The sequence below is a fragment of the Thermobia domestica genome, chromosome 13 (genome assembly GCF_964235325.1).
Source record: "Thermobia domestica chromosome 13, izTheDome1.hap1.1, whole genome shotgun sequence".
Taxonomy (NCBI): domain Eukaryota; kingdom Metazoa; phylum Arthropoda; class Insecta; order Zygentoma; family Lepismatidae; genus Thermobia; species Thermobia domestica.
This window is the reverse complement of record NC_137466.1, coordinates 208,580,879-208,599,986: the sequence shown is the minus strand read 5'-3', so window position 1 is coordinate 208,599,986 and position 19,108 is coordinate 208,580,879. Positions and strand designations below refer to the sequence as shown.

General features: G+C 35.5%; 1 protein-coding gene across 1 annotated transcript in view; it reads left to right on the top strand.

Annotated features, from left to right (window-relative positions):
* The window catches only part of LOC145667959 (sodium channel protein Nach-like), a 29,218-nt gene extending 26,199 nt beyond the window's left edge, over positions 1 to 3,019 (top strand). Inside the window, exon 7 of the mRNA XM_081735384.1 lies at positions 2,688 to 3,019. Coding sequence (XP_081591510.1) covers positions 2,688 to 3,019 — 332 coding nt within the window. The remainder of the gene's footprint in view (positions 1 to 2,687) is intronic.
* Positions 3,020 to 19,108: the final 16,089 nt, after the last annotated feature.

Sequence of the window (19,108 nt, the reverse complement as noted above, 5' to 3'; positions counted from 1 at the left end):
GTCTATGGCAATAAAGACTGAAATCCAGGAAATGGATTATTTCTACCGTCCGTCTATGGCGATAAAAACTGAAACTCAGGAAATGAATGATTTTTACCGTCTGTCTATGGCAATAAAGACTGAAATCCAGGAAATGAATTATTTCTATCGTCTTTAACCCAGGAAATGAATGATTTGAATCCTCTGTCTATGGCAATAAAGGCTGAAGCAGGAAATGAATTATTTCTATCGACCGCCTATGGCAATAAAGACTGAAATCCAGTAAATGGATTATTTCTACCGTCCGTCTATGGCGGTAAAGACTGAAAGAAACCCAGGAAATGAATGATTTCTACTCTCTGTCTATGGCGATAAAGACTGAAACCCAGGAAATGAATGATTTCAACCCTCTGTCTATGGCAATAAAGGCTGAAACAGGAAATGGATAAATTGTAACGTCCGTCTGTGTGTCGTTAAATATCAGAGCAAAAGCTGTAAGTGATACTGAGAAGTGGTTCTTCTGCAATCGATTCAACGTCTCATGAATAGGTTCCATCTCCTCTGTTGACTCTTTAATCACATTGGGACTGGTAGAAATTAACAGTTTCAAGTTTGAACGTTGATCGCCTTAGAGCGAAACTGTTATAGACAGCAATAGGTGCTTTAATCTCTACTTCTTAAGAAAACATATGATCTCCACTCATAACTAGTTCATAAATTACCCTGTACTGGCGTAAAACTTTCTGTTTTCTTAACAAATTTTCCCCAGGTTGTTGAGTATCCAATTCCTATGGCAGAGGTTATGTAATAAGATTTATTAAAGGTTATGCTAAACACATTTGTTTTGTTCATTTGCTTTTTATTTTTATTTTTTATTTTGAACTTTTTCTTTTTACAAAAAAATACCCACAAACAAGCTAAGCCGACAATGGTAGCAAATTGCACTTCTTTGAACACACATCCTCCCCCCCCCCACACACAAAATCTATTGCTATTGTATTCGTATATTTCTGAAGAACAGCGAAAAAGTTAAGTATTTATACTGATCAGTCAGTCAGCAGGATAATTTTCCTGGATTATTGAAAGATTCAGTTTTTTTTGCAAAATTTATCTAGAAAATTTCCCTGAAATTACTCACATTGCTCTTCTACTATTGATATTTCATTTATGCATTGCATTTTTTGAAAGTATAATAACGACTTGAACATTATATTAATCCACAGTAATTAACGAAATAACATCTGAAAAATCAGCATAGACTAGCCTAATTCTTCTGTGCAACAATTAGTTTCAATTGGACTTTAAGCGAACAATTTTAATTAAGATAATGAAACTTATTGGGAAGAATTCGAGTATACGAATAATCTTAAAAATCAGATTACTGCGTGATCTCTTGTATTACTTTGAAAAATATTTTAATTTTGCGGAAATGGAAAAGGTTTCTTTTTTCTGCTTTTTATATGTTGGAAAGTAAAGAAAACTTGTCAAATTTAGATTGTGTGAAACCCTGAAAGAAATATGAAAAAATTATACTATATTTGAGTCTTATAAATTTCTGTGATTACAAAACTAAAAGAAGGAAGTAAATATTTTCAAGATTAATTTTTAACAGTAACAACCATTACCCAACAGCAATGTCACTTTACATGTTTCTTTATAGTAATCTATGTGTATATGTGATGTATGTATGTGTAATTATGAGTGTACGTGTCTTTCTGTTTTGTTTGTTGCATTATTTATTAAAATGCTGAAAATTTCATACTTTATATGCATTGGATTATATACAATACTTTTACATCTGTATCTGTAGATGTGTGTCATTTCGATTGCTAATATATTATAAATGGTTGATATTCATGGGCGACTGGGGCCCGGGTAGGGGGACAGGGGCCCCCCTGGCTCATTAAAATATACACGTAATATAGCAAACCACGTATTAAATACCATAAATACCAGGCTAATATAACAACCATGGAAAATTTTCTTCGGGCGCCCATGTTGACATTGGATATTATTTCTTGATTATTACATGGTTAAATGGGAAGGCATGAGTAGCCTTAACTTCACCATGTGAAATAAGGCTAAATAAATAAATAACCCTTGCAAAGTATTGGATAACTGTTCAATCAGCATAAAAGAAACTAAAATTAGAGACCTAAGGCCACATTCCATAGCGGTTTTTGCGCCACCCCAATGCAAAACTGGCGTTTTAGTTCGCCGTAACAGGTGTAATTAGTATTTGGATCTTTTGCATTGCTTGCAATTAGTGAATCTTGCAAAAAAAAATTAAGGAATGAGGCCTTTAATCAAGTAAATCAAACAAAACACAGACCGCCTTATGCAGAGTCGTTTTGAAGTATGATTAACGTCATACTAAAAGCCTGACTACTGCAGGAAATATATGTTAGTCGAACTCTTTAGTATGGTACTAATCACGCGACAGAACGACTCTGTATAAGGCCCAGAGTGATCAATTTAGACGCCAGTAATTTTTTAAAGCTCAAAGGACAGTGGTCTATGTTTCTGATATATTGTTCATAGTTGCAAGAGATAGAGGTTCGATTATGAGTTGTACTAAATGACTATCGCAGATTTTGCAACTTGAATAGAAAAATGTCAAAATATACGAAAATTTGATACCATTTTCTTGTAAAATATCAATTTTAATGTTGTAACTTTTTTTTCTTTTTTTTAACGTTTTTGAACAGGTGACTTCGGAGGAGTGTGTAGTATGTGCCTTGGATTTAGCGTGTTGAGTCTTGTGGAAATTATCTACTTCTTTACGCTCCGCTTGTGTTTTGCTTTCAAGAAGTCACGCATATCACCTGAACGTAAAGACATACACGGAAGAAAGACTCCACTCATGCGTCCATTTTCCATTGTGCCACGTATACCTCCAAACGTTAGAGCCAAGCGAAACAACAAAAGTGACAATTGTAATGTTTTCATCAACGAGCTTTTCCCATCGACATATGTTCCTACAGAACTGGATACTGTTCACAGCATTAGATATGGTCGCCGAAGAAGGAAATATTACTGAAACAATTAACTGGTCATATGATGGATGACGTCAAAGGAACTTGTTTCTAGTCACTGAAGCGACACAGGAAAGAAAAAGTCAAAAGGATGGAGTGGGAGAAAGATATACTAAGTTTCAAGCATGTTGTAAAATAGAGGATCTTCCTATATGTATCTTTATCCTATTAACTGAATGAAGCCAAAAAGCATCCGAGCATCGGCACGTCTGGCTGGCTACTCTCGTTTCCGCCATGAATGTTGGCTCAAAACATTGCGATCTTATTGGACGGAGCTTGTAAAGTAGGCGTGGCGAAGCTGCGACGTATGGCTCCACGATTTTGTTGTATAGGCAAATCCTCCATTTTATAATATCCTTTCTAAGTTTAAGGTTTTGTGCTTTATGATATTTTTCAACACTGAGTTTATCAAGGACAACATAGCTATTATTAACGTACGGGCAGATTTACCCCTGGGGCTTGAATTAGGTGCATTTGGTGGATGTGAAGACCATCAGGTAAGATCAACCACCGAAAGATATACATTTCCTCACCACGTTACCTCGCCTCCTAGATAGTTAAGTTGTGGATAACGAAAGAGATATAGACTAGTGATATTGTGTGAGGATTATTGTTCCACGAAAATGGTGTCGGTGAATAACACTGCTCTTCAAAATGGTACTTTTTGAAAGCTGTTTTTGATTTGACACCTGATTTTATATAATTTGAGGTTGCTAATTACGAAAATGAAATTAGTTTCCCCCCCCCCATCACGTCACGTTTTTTCACAAATCGGAAAACATGATTGCGTAAATTGTGCTATTTACACAGCAACGCTGCTAATATAGAGTAACATTATGACTGTATATTTCTAACAAAGGAACATTATTTTGCGTCAGAACTGATCTGAACATCGATGTTCTAAATAATTAAGGTCATCAGTGGCGTAACTAGGGAGGCAAACGGGGCTTGTGCCCCGGGCGCCTAATTGGGAGGGCCCAAATTGGGCAAATATTTGGGGTAGCGTTTTGGTTTGGTTCGTCAGGGGGGCGCTAAGGCGCGTTTTTGCTCCAGGCGACAACTAGCGTATTTACGTCGCTGAAGGTCATTGATAAACAACTTATCTCATTTTTGTCTCTGTTTTTTCACTTGGAAACTCCTAAAACTAGACTTCCTTTTGTGAGTAGTTCGTGACTCTTCACGTACCAACGTTCCAACAGTAATCCGCCAACATTGTTGTTCTCCAACGTCCCTGATAATGGAATTCAATTGTTTTGATGTCCTGGTGAAATCTTTAATAATGTTCTTCACTTTAATCACCGAAGTTAGAAGGAAAGCTGTCTAAATGTGAATACAAAAAATAAATCTTAAGACTCATTTTGTACCCTAAGCTTTTAAACTTCTGGAGCATATTAAACACAATGTACTTGTAATTTTCGTCTCTGTTGTTCCCGAGAAAATTATGACACACGTCCCCGAATGCACTTCATGCTTCTTTTTCAACACTTATCATACAATGTTCAAAGTCTGACTGATCTGAGACTTTCTGATCTGAGGACCGATGAATATTCCTTCTTTTAACTTAGCACTTGAAAGTTGTGGGAATTTTGTCACTAGACACTGGAAACACTGCCCATCTTTATTCAGTCCTTTGACAAATTGTTTCACTAGACGCAGTTTAATATGCAAGGTGGTAATATGACTTGTGAAGGGTCTACGAAGAAGATGATTTTCAAATTTTTACTTCCTGTATTGCGGCTTTCGCTGACAATCAATTTGAGTCCAGGTTTATTGCGTTCTCTGCTGTTCCATTCGCAAAGTGTGGCATGGATATTTGGTGTACCCTTACTGCTGTCCAAGAAGCATACATATCACCTTCAGATCGCAGCACAATAACCAATGATGATCCTCCTATTTTATTTTTTAAAAAAATCATTTCCATATTTTCGTAAATCTCCTTTAAATGTACAGAATGAATAATGGGTATACAGAGGGTTCTTAGTTGCTGTTGTGAAGAAGCAGACCGTTCAAACTTCTCTTGTTGGAATCAATGAATAGCCTCCATTCCTCTGCATTATAGTTCTCGCAATCACAGCTTACACAGCGCTGTTATTGCGTTCCCAACGTGTAACACGTTGTGATATCATTCAGTGCTACCAGATACAGTACATATTTTTTCAATGTTAGCAGAATAACTAACTGCACGTATTTTATTACAAATTCAAAGATAATCAGAAGGCTATGGCATCGAAACTATATTTTTATATTCTTAATTATAATCAGTACTTCTTCCGAAATATACATTTATACTCCCCCTCTCCTCTATTTTAAGAAAACTGTACGTGATAGAGCAAAACTAACTACATTTTTGGATATTTCAGGTGAAAAACATTAAGAAAACCTTAATAGTTTCCAAACAGCAAAATGATTGTAGAGCAGTGTAATCATCAGTTCTCCCATAGGAATTGTTGATTATTCCCAAGACTGCCTTTCATAATGTCTTTATTATTATTATTATTATTATTATTATTATTATTTTGCTCTGGTTCTTCTCATTCTTAATATATTCATTGTTTTTAGTTATAATGGAAAAGGCAAGCTATGATGTGACAAGGACTTGGGTTGTTTCCAATCTGTTGATAGTAAAATGTTTTATATTTAACGGCTCCTTCAGCACCAAGGTTATAGGATAAGAAACTGCATGAGAAACTCATGTGATACAAAACATGTTTTCCTACTGTCAGTCAATTTCGGGTGTTCATTACCGAAGAAACTATCTTATCTATACATTGATCTACAAGGTTGGAAGCAATTGATCTATCAACAACAGTGGCGTATTTAGGGGTCGTCACTCGGCTCGAGTCTCCCCCATTAAGTGCAAAGTTTATTTTTTTAATGTACTTGTAGCGATAAGAGAAAAACTCACGAAATTGTAACCTAACGTCTTTTGTTGAAATGCAGAACAAAAGGCAGCATATCTGCAACAGAATGACCCATTCCTATTTACCCCTCCCCCTCCTCGCCGTAGACACACCAACAAACACTTTTAACAAGCGAATATGTTATTGCAGAGAAACGCTTTAAAGCCCCACTCCAATTCGGCTCTCTATATTCTTGGCGCTTTTCTCCAATATATACATATATATATAGGGTGTAACATAAATGCATGGATACAAGGTGTTCGAAAGTAGAGTCTCTCCAATAGCTCACTACGGGAAAGTAATGGAAATGTTCAATATTACAGGAATAATACAATCAAGGGGAATTATGTCAGTGAAAATACATTTATAATAACATAAAGAATGAAACTAAACAACATTTGAGGTCATTAGGTTGACAGTGTTGCCAACCTGGTACAAAGTGTTATGTTTTCAAAAAGCACTAGAGGTCCACACTTTAGCATATGATTGCTGACGTTCCTAAATATGGGGCACCGTCTTCCGAAGTTTATGTATGATATAAACGTGCGCTGTGGCCTCTATCCAGTGGCGTATTTAGGGGGTGGCTTCCGGGCTTAAGCCCCCCACGAAATCTTACTTAGTATAGTAAAGTAAATGAAATATCTTGCAGAATTTTCCCATTTCCAGGCAAAGCCCCTCCCGAAAGTTAGCAAAGCCCCTCCCGAAAGAAAATCGTAAATACGCCACTGCCTCTATCAGATACCTTTCTCAATTACTTACCTTTGGAAACATGCAATAGTGGTGGTCTACGAACCGTTGTTTGCTATTGTGAGCTGTAAATTGGCTTTACACTTGGACAGCTTGTCTTTCGAAAACGAAGTGAAATCTGCCCCACCATATCTCGATTCATTTTCAACAAACAAAAATAGTGTATTTAGTTTTGAACTAAATTTTCAGCATCCCTCCAATTAAAAATTTCTGGATACGCGCCTGATCAACAAAATGATCATACCACAGTAAAATGATCATGATGATCAGTAAAAATACCACAAACAAACTCGTTCTCCAATAGTAATAACGCATTTTCCCAAAATGTCAACAACTCCATCTGATCGTCACAATATTCGAATTTCCATTGCTCGTTTTCATTTAATTTTGCTGAATTGTTTATTTGAATACATGAATCTTGTTTTTTTCGTGTCCTAATCCCACAAATCTTAAATCTAGTTTGATTGGCTTCTGTTTGCTTTTGTTCAAAAGTGTTATCATAAGTATGCAGTCAAGGTACAAGAAGTAAACATTTTATACCCAACGCTAATCTTAAGGTAAATATATGGAAACTCTTTGCACAATTTCAAAGTGTTATAGCTTAAAAACGGTTAACCGTCTTTGAATGAAAAAGTATGAGTAAATATTAAAGTAAATTTATATACGTTATTATGCGAATTCAGTGTTCTATTGACTCTGAAAAACAATACAAATATGTCACAAAATGTAATATACTTATACTCACTGGTGACCGGTAGATTGTGGTTTCAGGTGTTGCAGTACGAACAATCGGGGACAGAAGATATGAACTGGACTCATTGGCTAATCAGCATAACATTAGATGCAAATGTTATGTGACATGTGGAATTAAATAAAATTCTGATTTAAAAAATAAAAGAAAGTGAAGAATATTTTATCCGATTAATCACCTTATTTAATTAGTAAATTCATTCTCTTCTCTTTGATTGGAGCAAATTTATCCAATACATGATGGTTGAACTATGGTATTATCATTACGATTTCTTTTTCGATAGAAAGCATAACCAATGGTGATAACCTTTCTTGGAACATTCAATTCTTAAAAAGTATCAATCCTTTTCGATGTGAAAAGGCGCCTGTTCCCTTTTGCTGACGTCATAGACACAGTTAATATTAATTTCAGAAACCTTGTAGATTTACTAAATAACTTCTCTACATTATTGTGAACAATTCATTCTAGCAAACCTGACAGTGATCCGAATTCTTCTGCAGCGTAGGCTGAAGACTGTTCGTGGCAGAGATTAGTGTTATTTAAAAAAAATTGAACACGCTTTCTGTAAATTGAACACACTTTATTCACAGTACATCTAGGAAAATTTAAAACAAATTGCAGAAATATACCTAAGGCAAACAAGATTGCTGCCATAAGATCCTATGAATTTAAACCGGATCTTTTTCGAACACTCTTCTGAATTACCCTTGACTTGTTTTGTCTAAGCTTTAATTGTTAGTTTTTCCTCAGTGGAGAGTTGGGCAAATTGCTTTTTCTGTAAGTTACTTACAGAAGTCATAGTATAATAGAATTCATTCAGAATTAGCAGGTTATTTACAGAATTAGAGCACACACAAGTCAAGTAAATCTAATAACTAAAAATCAAAACCGCTGACTCAGGAAAGACAACTGGTACAAAAGATGTATATGAATCGCGAATGTCACATATACACCAACCCACACACGTGCGTAAAGAAAAACTACATTCCATATCATCCTTCTTGGTTGTAAGCAATGCACAATGAACACCATATACTTCTACATGAGGCGAAACAATGTTTATCAATGTTATACATTCTGGGAAACAAACTTTGAAACCGTTTTGAAGTAGGATCAGCATGTAACAGAAATCAAAAGTCAAAGAACATCAAAACGAAGAAATGTCTACTGAGATGGGTCCAAAGTGTTTGAGCGGTTCCAATACTTCAATGTAATATCGAACCTGTCTTATTCTGCACCCGAAAACACGATAAGTAGTTAATTACTGTCACCTATATTTTTAGAAAAAATGATAGAACGATTATTTTTATAAGGAAACAAAGAGTGCATGGTGAGGCGTAAAATAAAATATTTAGTCTATATCAATCACTTTTCTGTTAAACAATATGGTTCGTTAAGAAAGTATACAAATCTTAGTCGAGTTTGGAAATTTTTGGGAGGTCTGGACCCCGTGAACCCCTCCCTCGTGGCTGATCCCCTGAGCCTTGCCAAGTAGTCCCAAATTTAATATAGCGTTTCCCATCATACAGTTTTATGTGGAAAGTTATCAAGAGTAAAATACATTTATTTTATAAAACAAATAGGAATATGTATATACTAAAATACTATCCATATAGAGATTACTCCGTATATTGACTTATTAATACTTGGCTCACAAATTACTGTACATGAACCCTTCATTATATATAAGCTAAGAATTAACTTGTAAATGCGTGTCTACTTTCATTTGTTATCTACTCTATTACATATTTTCTTTCTTATTTTGTAATTCTGCGATCCCTTTTTTTAATTGTCATTGCATTAGTTTGCTTCAGTATAGCCCCGCAATTTAAGAAAGATGAATGCATAAAAATAACTTAAATTTGTTAATTGATAGTGAAATAAAATTCAGAAATCTTATTTAGCGCGAAAAACCTTCTCGTTCACTGGAAACCGTACCGCGTTGTTGCAGAAGTACTGCAACGATCAGAGCCTTTAACTTCTGATATAGGGGAAAGGAGACTTAACATTCACTCCAATTGCCGTGCTGTAGAAATCTGGTCGTTGTATGCTCGCTGGAACGGAATATACGTAAATTAGAGACTCTGTGACGGATTGTTTTTCGGTTTTTAAAGCGGATTAATTGATTTTACAGTTATAGAAGTAAAAACTATGTTGGTATATGGGAGTATTAGAAAGTACTTTTATCCTGTTTTTTAATACTACTTCCAATGATATTTGTCTCTTAAATTACTTTGGTCGTTGCGCAACGCCGCAACGCTAACATTAGCCGACACTGGACGCATCACGTTTCCAGTTCAGAAATACTCAATGTGCCCTCCTCCAGCCGCACTGCACACATTAAGTCGATAGTCGAACCGTTACAACGATTTAAATATTAACAGAAGTTTGCAAATTGGTCGGTGGTTGACAGGAGTTCGTACTTGCTGCATGCATTTTTGCCGATCCCAAACGTTTCAGTATTCGCGCACTACCTTGTATTTTTTGTCGTGCTACCATAGCCAGCTTTTTAAAGTTGGTCATGTCAAATGTACAGAATAATTTGGAAATCTTTAATTTGCCCATTTGATGTCGAGAATAGAACCAAACCAACCCCTGCGGGGCTTCTAATCCGTTCTTCCTCCTTCTCCTCCTCCTCCTCCTCCTCCTAATACTACTACTTCTTCTTATGCTATTGATCCGTATAGTAAAACTGCACGCTTATTTTAATGAAAGAAAGTGTTATGAAAATTGAAAAAAGAACTTTGCCTGTCCAGGGTTTGAACCCACGCCATAAGTGACTTTCATTACTAGTCCCCTTATTAGCAAGTTCGGCTACGAGGGTCGACAGCCGCTAGTGATTGCTTTTTGTTATATGTATGACAAACTCTTGATGTCATCTGTATCGGGTCAATAAGTTTGGGATCCGCAAAAATGCTTGCTGCATCACTCCCTGTTTCAAATTGTTAGCATGTAATTAAATTATGATTTTTCGTTTCAAGCTATTAAACTGTGAAATCGAATCAAGACATTAGAGACACCTTTTACTATTATTATACATATCTGATATTTATATTTTGTAAATAATGTATTCAAGAAATATCTTTTATACAATGTAAATGCTGTATCTAAACAATAAATATTCATAAGAATTTAATACATGTCAATTCTTGTAAATCAAACAATAAAAATAATACTCTACCTTTCTTGTTTCTCTTACAATATTTATCGAGAAAATTTTACACAAGTTGCCGTATGAATTCATTCTCCATTACTTATTGATCTCTCAGAATGCCCTCCATAGGAAATACGGTTTGAGTCTAGTATAAAAATGAGTATACAAAGCTTGAGGAATCCCGTAGCGATTCGCATGTGTACAGGGTGTTCCGGAAGTGGGCATCCCCCCTTTAGTTTCAACAATATAGTGTTAGTTATGACAGAATGTCTGTACACAGTTAGCATGGAGTCTTAAGAGTTCGAAACATCGGTATGATCACCATCCATGTCCTAACACAGCTGAATTCTGCGCCAAGTTCTCGCAGATGTTTTGCTGAGATACTCCGGAGTCACGAGGGTGTGGCGTATTCCACCTGCTCGTAATTCCTGCGTTGTGTAATATAGAGTGTTTCTTACTTGTTGCTTTATGAAACCCCAGAGAGCATTGTCTAGTGTCGTCAGATCGAGATTTCTTGGAGGCCAGGCAAATTTAGCTGGTAAAGATGCACAACCTCTTCCAGTCCAGCGACCAAGAAACATCTGAGTCAGGTAATTGCGCACGTAGTGCGCTGGTGCTCCATCCTGTTGTATCACAACAGAGTCTTTGAACATGGATAGCTATGTTACCAAACAAACGTGGGTAAAGCCTAAAACCATCAGAAAACACCAATTAGGGGTACGCTCACTTCCGGACCAAACTGTACTTCAATTTGTAGAACATATTCTTGGAATGATTGACAAGTAGTTAAAATTAGAAATTGACTGTAATCATACCAAATATACACATTTTTTCTCTCTCTATATATATATTTTTAGAAAATTCATTTTCACATCCCCAAATACTACCGTATGCTATCTTACCTATAAGTTAGTAGTACTTGCGGACACTACTGTTGTGTTTATATATTTTCTAAAATGCCTTAACAGCAAAGGGAGTTTTAACAATACATTTTCAAGAAATGGGAGTTACTAATCATAAATGCTGTAAATCTTTTAGTTCTGAGGTTACTAAGATTAAAATTAAATTTAGTAATAGCACTTAAAGAAAAAGAAATTGCTTATATGCAGTCCAATTTTAAAATACATAGATGGCTAACTACAGAGTCATCTAAATCAGTTGTATGAACACGAGATTCTATACAAGTTACTCATTGATTTTTGAAAATATTTTGCCTACTACGGTGTACCTTTTAATCTAATGCTGAAGAATTTTATTTCTTAAAACTTAAGAAATAAATTTTAGAATTTTAAGTGTGAAGGAAACGCGATAATTTTTTAAATATAATAATTACTGTGGATTTTACGATTTACATATTTACGAGCAGTTGAGGATTTAGCTTGGGGCCGGAGACCTAGGGCCCAGTTTTTTTTTGTGACAAAAGTAATTTAAGCTATTATTTATATATTTATTAAAGTTTATATGAAACTCATGGTGTACCTATCACAGTCTAGGTTCTGGCTGCTCCCCCAGTTTTTACCTTCCCTGAGTTTTATATTACATCAGCGAGGAAGTCTTTAGATAACTTAAGCATGAATGTCTAAAGCACAGCAAGCCAGAAGATCTTAGAATGGTAGAACTACGTTAATATTATTCAAATTTCGGAGAAGTTGAAATTGTAGGCGAAATACCGGTATATAGTTAATAGGTTGTGTAAAATATTTTAGAAGATTTACACAGATATTTTTCAATAGCAACTATGATAAAAAGATTAAAGTTGGTCAAATTCAGAAAATATTACTTGAATAAAAATTCAACGAAGTTACTTATACTCTTCAAAGAACTTAGATAAAGTCTGTTTCTTGTGTCATAGCAAAACAAGAGATAAATACAGTAATTGTCTATACAAAGATATACCCAGTAATGATGTATACCTTCATACATTCCGGTGTGTGGTGATATGACTCTCCCTCTGGGTAATTTTGTCATATTTGGTCATATTATACGTATGAGCTACTGGAACTATGCTTGAGTTACCAGAAATTATTACACTAATAAAGGCTATGTCACCATCCTTCACCAACTTACACACACACACACACACCTGGCCCTTTAGCAAGGGCCCCTATGTTCTCGGCGTACTATCAGAACTTACATAGCGTTAAAAAAATTGCTGAGTGTGCAATACATATAGGTGAATTTACTCGTTATGACTGCTTGGTTTTCCTGAAACCTGGTTAAACGAAAGTGTTCACAACACTGAACTTCCCATAGATTCACATTTTAACATCTATAGGAATGTTCGAGGAAATCGTGGTAGCGGTGTTATGATTTCTGTGAACACTATATGGTAGTGTAAATTATGCAGTGATCTAGCTATAAACTGTAAAATAATATGGTTTGAAGTAAAACTTGCAAAAGATTTTAAAAAATCTTAATTAGTTGTTACTACTCGTATAGACCGCACGGAAACTCACCTATTTCAGCGCTCGAGATTCTGTGCTTGGAGCCCTCAATGAATGCGATATTGTTCTCTTCTATAATTTTTAATTTATCAATAGATTGGATTGACACTAGAACGAGTGTAGGTAAATGTCCTAGTGATGACTGGGTTTTAGATATGTTTATCCAAGGATTAGGAGTCGTCAATTCAACTTATTTCCTACTCGTCGTGAGAACATTCTTGATTATGTGGTCTCCTCCTAAATGATCTTGCTATTACTCCACATAGAAATTTATTTTTAATCGGACCATGAATTTTTGGACGTCGATATTCCTTTGTCTAGGCTGTCATCGAATAACAACAGCTTTGAGCCTAAACAGTTTATTTGGCTATGGGAGAAGATACCGTGGGACACTACAAATCATTCCCTTGATTTAATTCCCTGGTGTATATTGAACAATGGTACTATTAACGATGCCGTCTCACTTTTTACGGATATTATTTCTGCGGTTGTTAAGGACATTGTCCTGCGAAAACTGAAACGGTCGCGTCAGTTCCCTCCATGGTTTGATGCTGAAGCTCGTTTTGTTGTTAGAAATAAACACTGCGCTTGGATGCTGTGGAATCAGTTTCCGAGTGAACAAACATATAGGTCTTTTTCGAACATTAGGCGATATTCGAAATATCTTCTTCGCATGAAATATAAGAAATATGTGAAAAATCTATTATGTCAATTCACTTCTGAACCAAATAGCTTTTGGACTTCCCGGAGGCAACAACCATGTATCCCGCAAGAAATTGACTACAACTCAAATAGTTTCGACGGAAAGCACAGATCTGCTGCTTTCAATTAGTACTTTTGCAATAGCTTTTCTCAGCTTGGGACACTCCCCTCTTTACCTAAGATCCAATCTGTATGTTCGCACTCGCTAACTACAATTACTACCTCCCCTGATTAAGTGAAATTAATAATTTCCTCACTGTCTTCTCGCTGTTCTTCTGGTCCTGATAATATCAGCACAATTTTCCTTTGTAACACAGCACACTCACTTGACCATCCTTTTTCATTGTTATCTAATAGACGTTTCTCGGAGGGTATCTTTCAGAAACTGTGGAAGATGGCCAATATCATACCCATCTTCAAAACTGGAGATAGAAAAAAGTTTCATCCTACAGACCTATCTCTCTTCTGTGTCGATTCTTTGTGAGAAAATTGTTAAAGATAGAGTATACAGCTTTCTCAAACCTTTTTTCAGTGGCTCTCTGCATGATTTCCTACCTGGACGCTCGTGTCTTACAAATTTATCAGTGTTAGTCACTCATGCGGCCCAAGCATTCATGGCTAACTCCCAGCTAGATGTCATTTATTTTGATATATCAAAGGCATTTGACACCATAAACACCAAGTTGCTTCTTTACAAGCTCTCAAGTAGATATAACATTCATGGCAAGATCTCTCAACGAAAGAATAACGCGTGACTCTGCTTGGATCTATGCCTCCGTTTAGTCCCGTCTTATCCGGAGTGCCTCAAAGGAGCGTGCTGGGTCCACTTTTATTTTTATTGTACGGACAACTTGCCTAGCATCTTCTCGACCTCTTTATCAAATATATTGATTTTCGCTGATGACTGTAAACTCTTGAGAGTCGTTAACACTATAGACGATGCTTCTTCACTGCAAGCTGACATAGATATGTTTTGTAATTATTGCTTTACCTGGAAGCTGTCTCTAAACCCCAATAAATATACCACAGTTTCTATATCCTAAAGAAAGACTGTTCTTCGGCAGATATATAATGTTAACAATGCACCTGTCAAACACATCTCATCTCAAAAATATTTAGGTGTTGTCTTTGATGAAAAACTCTCTTTTGCGGATCATAACAGTTCGAACTCATCCTGAGCTATGAAACTACTTGGTCTAATCTTTAGATTTCCACAAATACAAAGTCTTCCTTCCCTTACGATATTCTATAAGGGTTTTATTTCTTCGATGATTGAATATTGCTCACTTGTATTGAATATGGCAGTATGTACTAATCTATCTCGCATTGATTCTATATTAAACTTCTTTCTTGCTATAGTTCGATTCAGAATTCCCGAGCTACGTAATTACTCGAACTAATGTCTTTAATGAACTTATGTTCTCCTGACAAACGACGCCGCGGAGATCATTTACTATACCTGTATAAGATCATCAATGGCAAAATTGATTCTGAATTTTTACTATCGCAGATTAACATTCGTGTTCCTCAGAAGCGAACTCGCTCTTTCAATTTGGTAACTTATGAGACACTTAAGTTACCATTTGTAAAGCGCTCCTTGTTTTACAGGCTAGCGCACGATCATAACACATTGCCATGAAACTTATTCTGTATTTTATCAGTGTTTTGTTGTTGTTTGTTTGTTTGTTTTCGTTTTCTTTTTGTCTTTATGTTGTACAGTTTCAGCTAATTGCTGTATGAAACTTTGTGAATAAATGAACAAAATAAATAAATAAATATGTTGATAGATAGATATGCACTTATACATCTTATACAAAGTTTCTGGTTGATTAAATTTGGTAATTCTGGTCACCCTAATATGATGTACGTCACACAATTCTTTCATTTGATTGGCCGTGAAGAGTTTGCATGGTAATTCAAGGCCTTGGCTCGGGAGTTGGGACGAAGTGAGGCATGCAAGAACATGTCTGTTTCTTTATGCAAAATTAATTTTGTAAATATTTTAATATGTAGTGAACGCGTGAAATACAATAGTGTAAGATATTCACTGCTGTTATACTTCCCATAGTTTAATATAATTACTTCTTGAAGTAAGACATTGCCAATTTATTCGCGTTTATGCCAAACTTGAAGTCTGAAATTTGTACCATCGGCTATACTAACATTAAACTCGAGAAGTTCAGGTCGCAATAATTGCACGCAGGAATTATTAGTAAAGGTAATTGTTAATTCAGGTTTGTGTTTATTTACCGATTTTTGTTATTTGCAGCTTTGTCACGAAGGTGCATAGCATGTGTACTACGTTCAACAGGTTTAAATCCTTTAGAAGTTGAAGAAGTTCTTTAAAATTTTGGATGGTATCTTCAGATGATGAGTTATCATCAAGAGTCGTCTTGGTGTTGAAGTTGCGATAAGTGCATGATTTTGTAGGTTCAGGTCTTGAAGCGGGTGTAGCAGTGGTGTTTTGAAAAGCTTCGGAATGTGAGATTGTACTTGCTAGTGTTGTTTTCCTTTTTGCTTGTAGAATTTGTTGCATTCAGACACGAAATACGTAATTAGCAGGATGAACGCTTTTAGAGTTAACGCATTTCGTTGATGTGTCTCTGATCTTCTTATCGCATTTGTACGTCCAACGAGAACTGGTGCACTTAACGTACTGAGGCAGAGCTTGGCAAGTCCCAAATCTTTGGCATTTGAAGCATTGCAACTAATGTTTCTTTTGTAGTGGTTCTATCGGACTTCCATGTATAGTAATAAGTCTTCTTTATAGATTCTGGTAGCTTATAGAATCTTCTTCAACGTAATCAAGAATAGTGGGAAGGGAACTATCCCTTTCCCGCATTCACGATTTAGGTTTCACATTCGTAAAACAGAGAATATTGGGTAATCCTTCTCCTTGAGTGCTGTTGTGATGTCTTCAATGCTGGTATCAATTGTAAGGTGGCGAATAACTTCTTTGATGGTCTCAGTTTTCTTCTTGATTTCCCTGACATATTGTATTTGGTGGTGAGAATAAATGTTATGTACTCATACAATTTCGTAATCTTCCTGAAGATCGCACTTTTTTGTGTATGCTTTCATGAATAATAAAGCAACTTCTTTGCTTCAATATCTAGTTAATTGTTGTAATTTATAGCCCTGGATATGAAGGCAATCATATATATACCTAGGTACATCCAAGTTTTGGTCACGTTAGAGATAGTATTTATATCATCTATTTTCTTATCCTTCACAAGTGCAATGTCTGGAGTGGAAGCATTTTCTGTGTCATACGTGGCTTTTGAATGCACCTTATAGGTATTTGATTGTGGTATAGGCGCAGGCATCTGTGATGGTCTCCCGTTTCTTCTTTACTTCGGTGGCATGTTATAGTTAGTTGTAAGAACAAATATTTGCACTATTTTCTAATCTTACTCAATGTCTCTTCTTGTACTGGAATTAAAAAAAAAGTCTTGGATTTTAAATTTTTAGTAGATTTTTTTTTAGGTGAGAGAGTAAAGGTATAAAATAGATATTTTTATTCATCATTTTTTAAAGCGTCAATTTTGGGGAAGAAATGTTTCACTCCCAGCCATTAGAGGGTTACGCCCTCTCTTTGGCACAGATGTTAAGACAAGTTAATTGAATTTAAAGGATTGTAGTTGGTCTAAGTGCGATTGTGAGTATATTAATATTTAACACAAAACATGAGAGCAGGAATACATTCAAGGTACTTAGGTGCTGGACATGAAAAATAACACATATTCTAGTAGAATTTAAAAATCCAAAAAATATATTTATTTTGTTCTATTAAATACAACGTGAGAAACAAGATTTGAAAAAATAAAAGAAGGTGCGTCAGATAGCTTTGTATTTAAATCGACTGAAGATCTATTTTAAAACGAATTTCGTTGACACGTTTGTCTTCAATTTGGGTGCTTTGCTGGAGATTTTATTTCTTTCTTTCAAGTTTTAGATTATCTGAACGTTCCGTCATCTTGTGATTAATAACGAAAATTCTCGGTCGTACTAGTATGGTCAAATCTCATCAGAAGTATAAAGATATAGAGGTTTAATTAAACCTGATAACAGTGGCAGATCCCGGACGGAGTTCCGGGGGGGAACGGTGGGTTGTAATACTGCTACTTAGAGTTACTTTTAAGAGCTCCAGACTCTGGGATGCATTTTATTTATATATAAAATAAGGAAGTCTCCACTTCTGGGGGGGCGATCACACGATCGCCCCCCCTGGATCCGCCCCTACGTGATAGTGTGTTCAGAGCTATTTAACATGGTGACTGTTTTTCGGTATCTCATAACACCTCGTGAAGTTCATGTATAAACAAGATCGAAGACCATCTAAAATTATTGCAAAGACACTAATGTCAGATCGTTTTATGCACATATCACAAATATTTGTTGATAGCTTATGCAATACAATGTATAGCTCTAACACTATATAACATTTTATTTCGCATTTTATATTGTATGAAGTTTTTATAACTGTTTCTATATACGTCATCAATGGTGGTTAGTCAATGCTGATTTGCCAGTTCATCAACGCAATGAATACCAATGACGATTATTTTCAGCGTAAAGTGTCAACATTTGCTGCTTTGTTTTTTGTCCAGATTAAAGCAGGCACGTGTAATGGAATTACAATTTGCATTGTTGCATGTGAAAGTAGATTTGTCAGGAAGACGAATAGTAATCTAGAAAAATCTATAATATGAAGATTTGGTTTTGAAAATATGACTGTCTTACTGCGATTTCAGGTACAAACTAAGTTCAAAGATCCTTTTTTGTAGCTATTTATCAATTCCCGGAAAATCTTGATTATACAAGTAATACACATGCAGACGGCTTCCATTAAGATCTTCAAACTATGGGAGAGTGTGTCAAGAGTGATGAAACAAGAATATGATAACAAACTACTGCTGGAGAACCAAATGAGATTGTCCTGAAAATTACACAAACGCAAGAGATACAATTGCCAATTTTTGTCTCATTATAATTTATACCCGTATATTAAAACATTACAAGAGGCCTTATGCAGAGTCGTTCTAACGCGTGATTAGTGCCACACTAAAGAGTTTGAGCAACATGAGTTTCCTGCAGTAGTCAGGCTTTTAGTATGACGATAATTATACGCCAAAACGACTCCGCATAAGGCCCATAGTGTTTAGTATTCCAAACAATATGCTTTGAAGCCAATTGTATTTTGTTTGTGTGTGTGTGTGTGTGTCTATGACTTATTTACATATATTTGTGCATCATTTACGATATGAAACCCAAAATAGTATCTAAATATAAAATTTTGACTTAACTTCGTTTACTAACCCTCAACAAGGTACAAAAATATAATAAAATTAGAAAATTACAATGTGGAATAGTAAAAAAAAAAAAAAAAAAAAAAA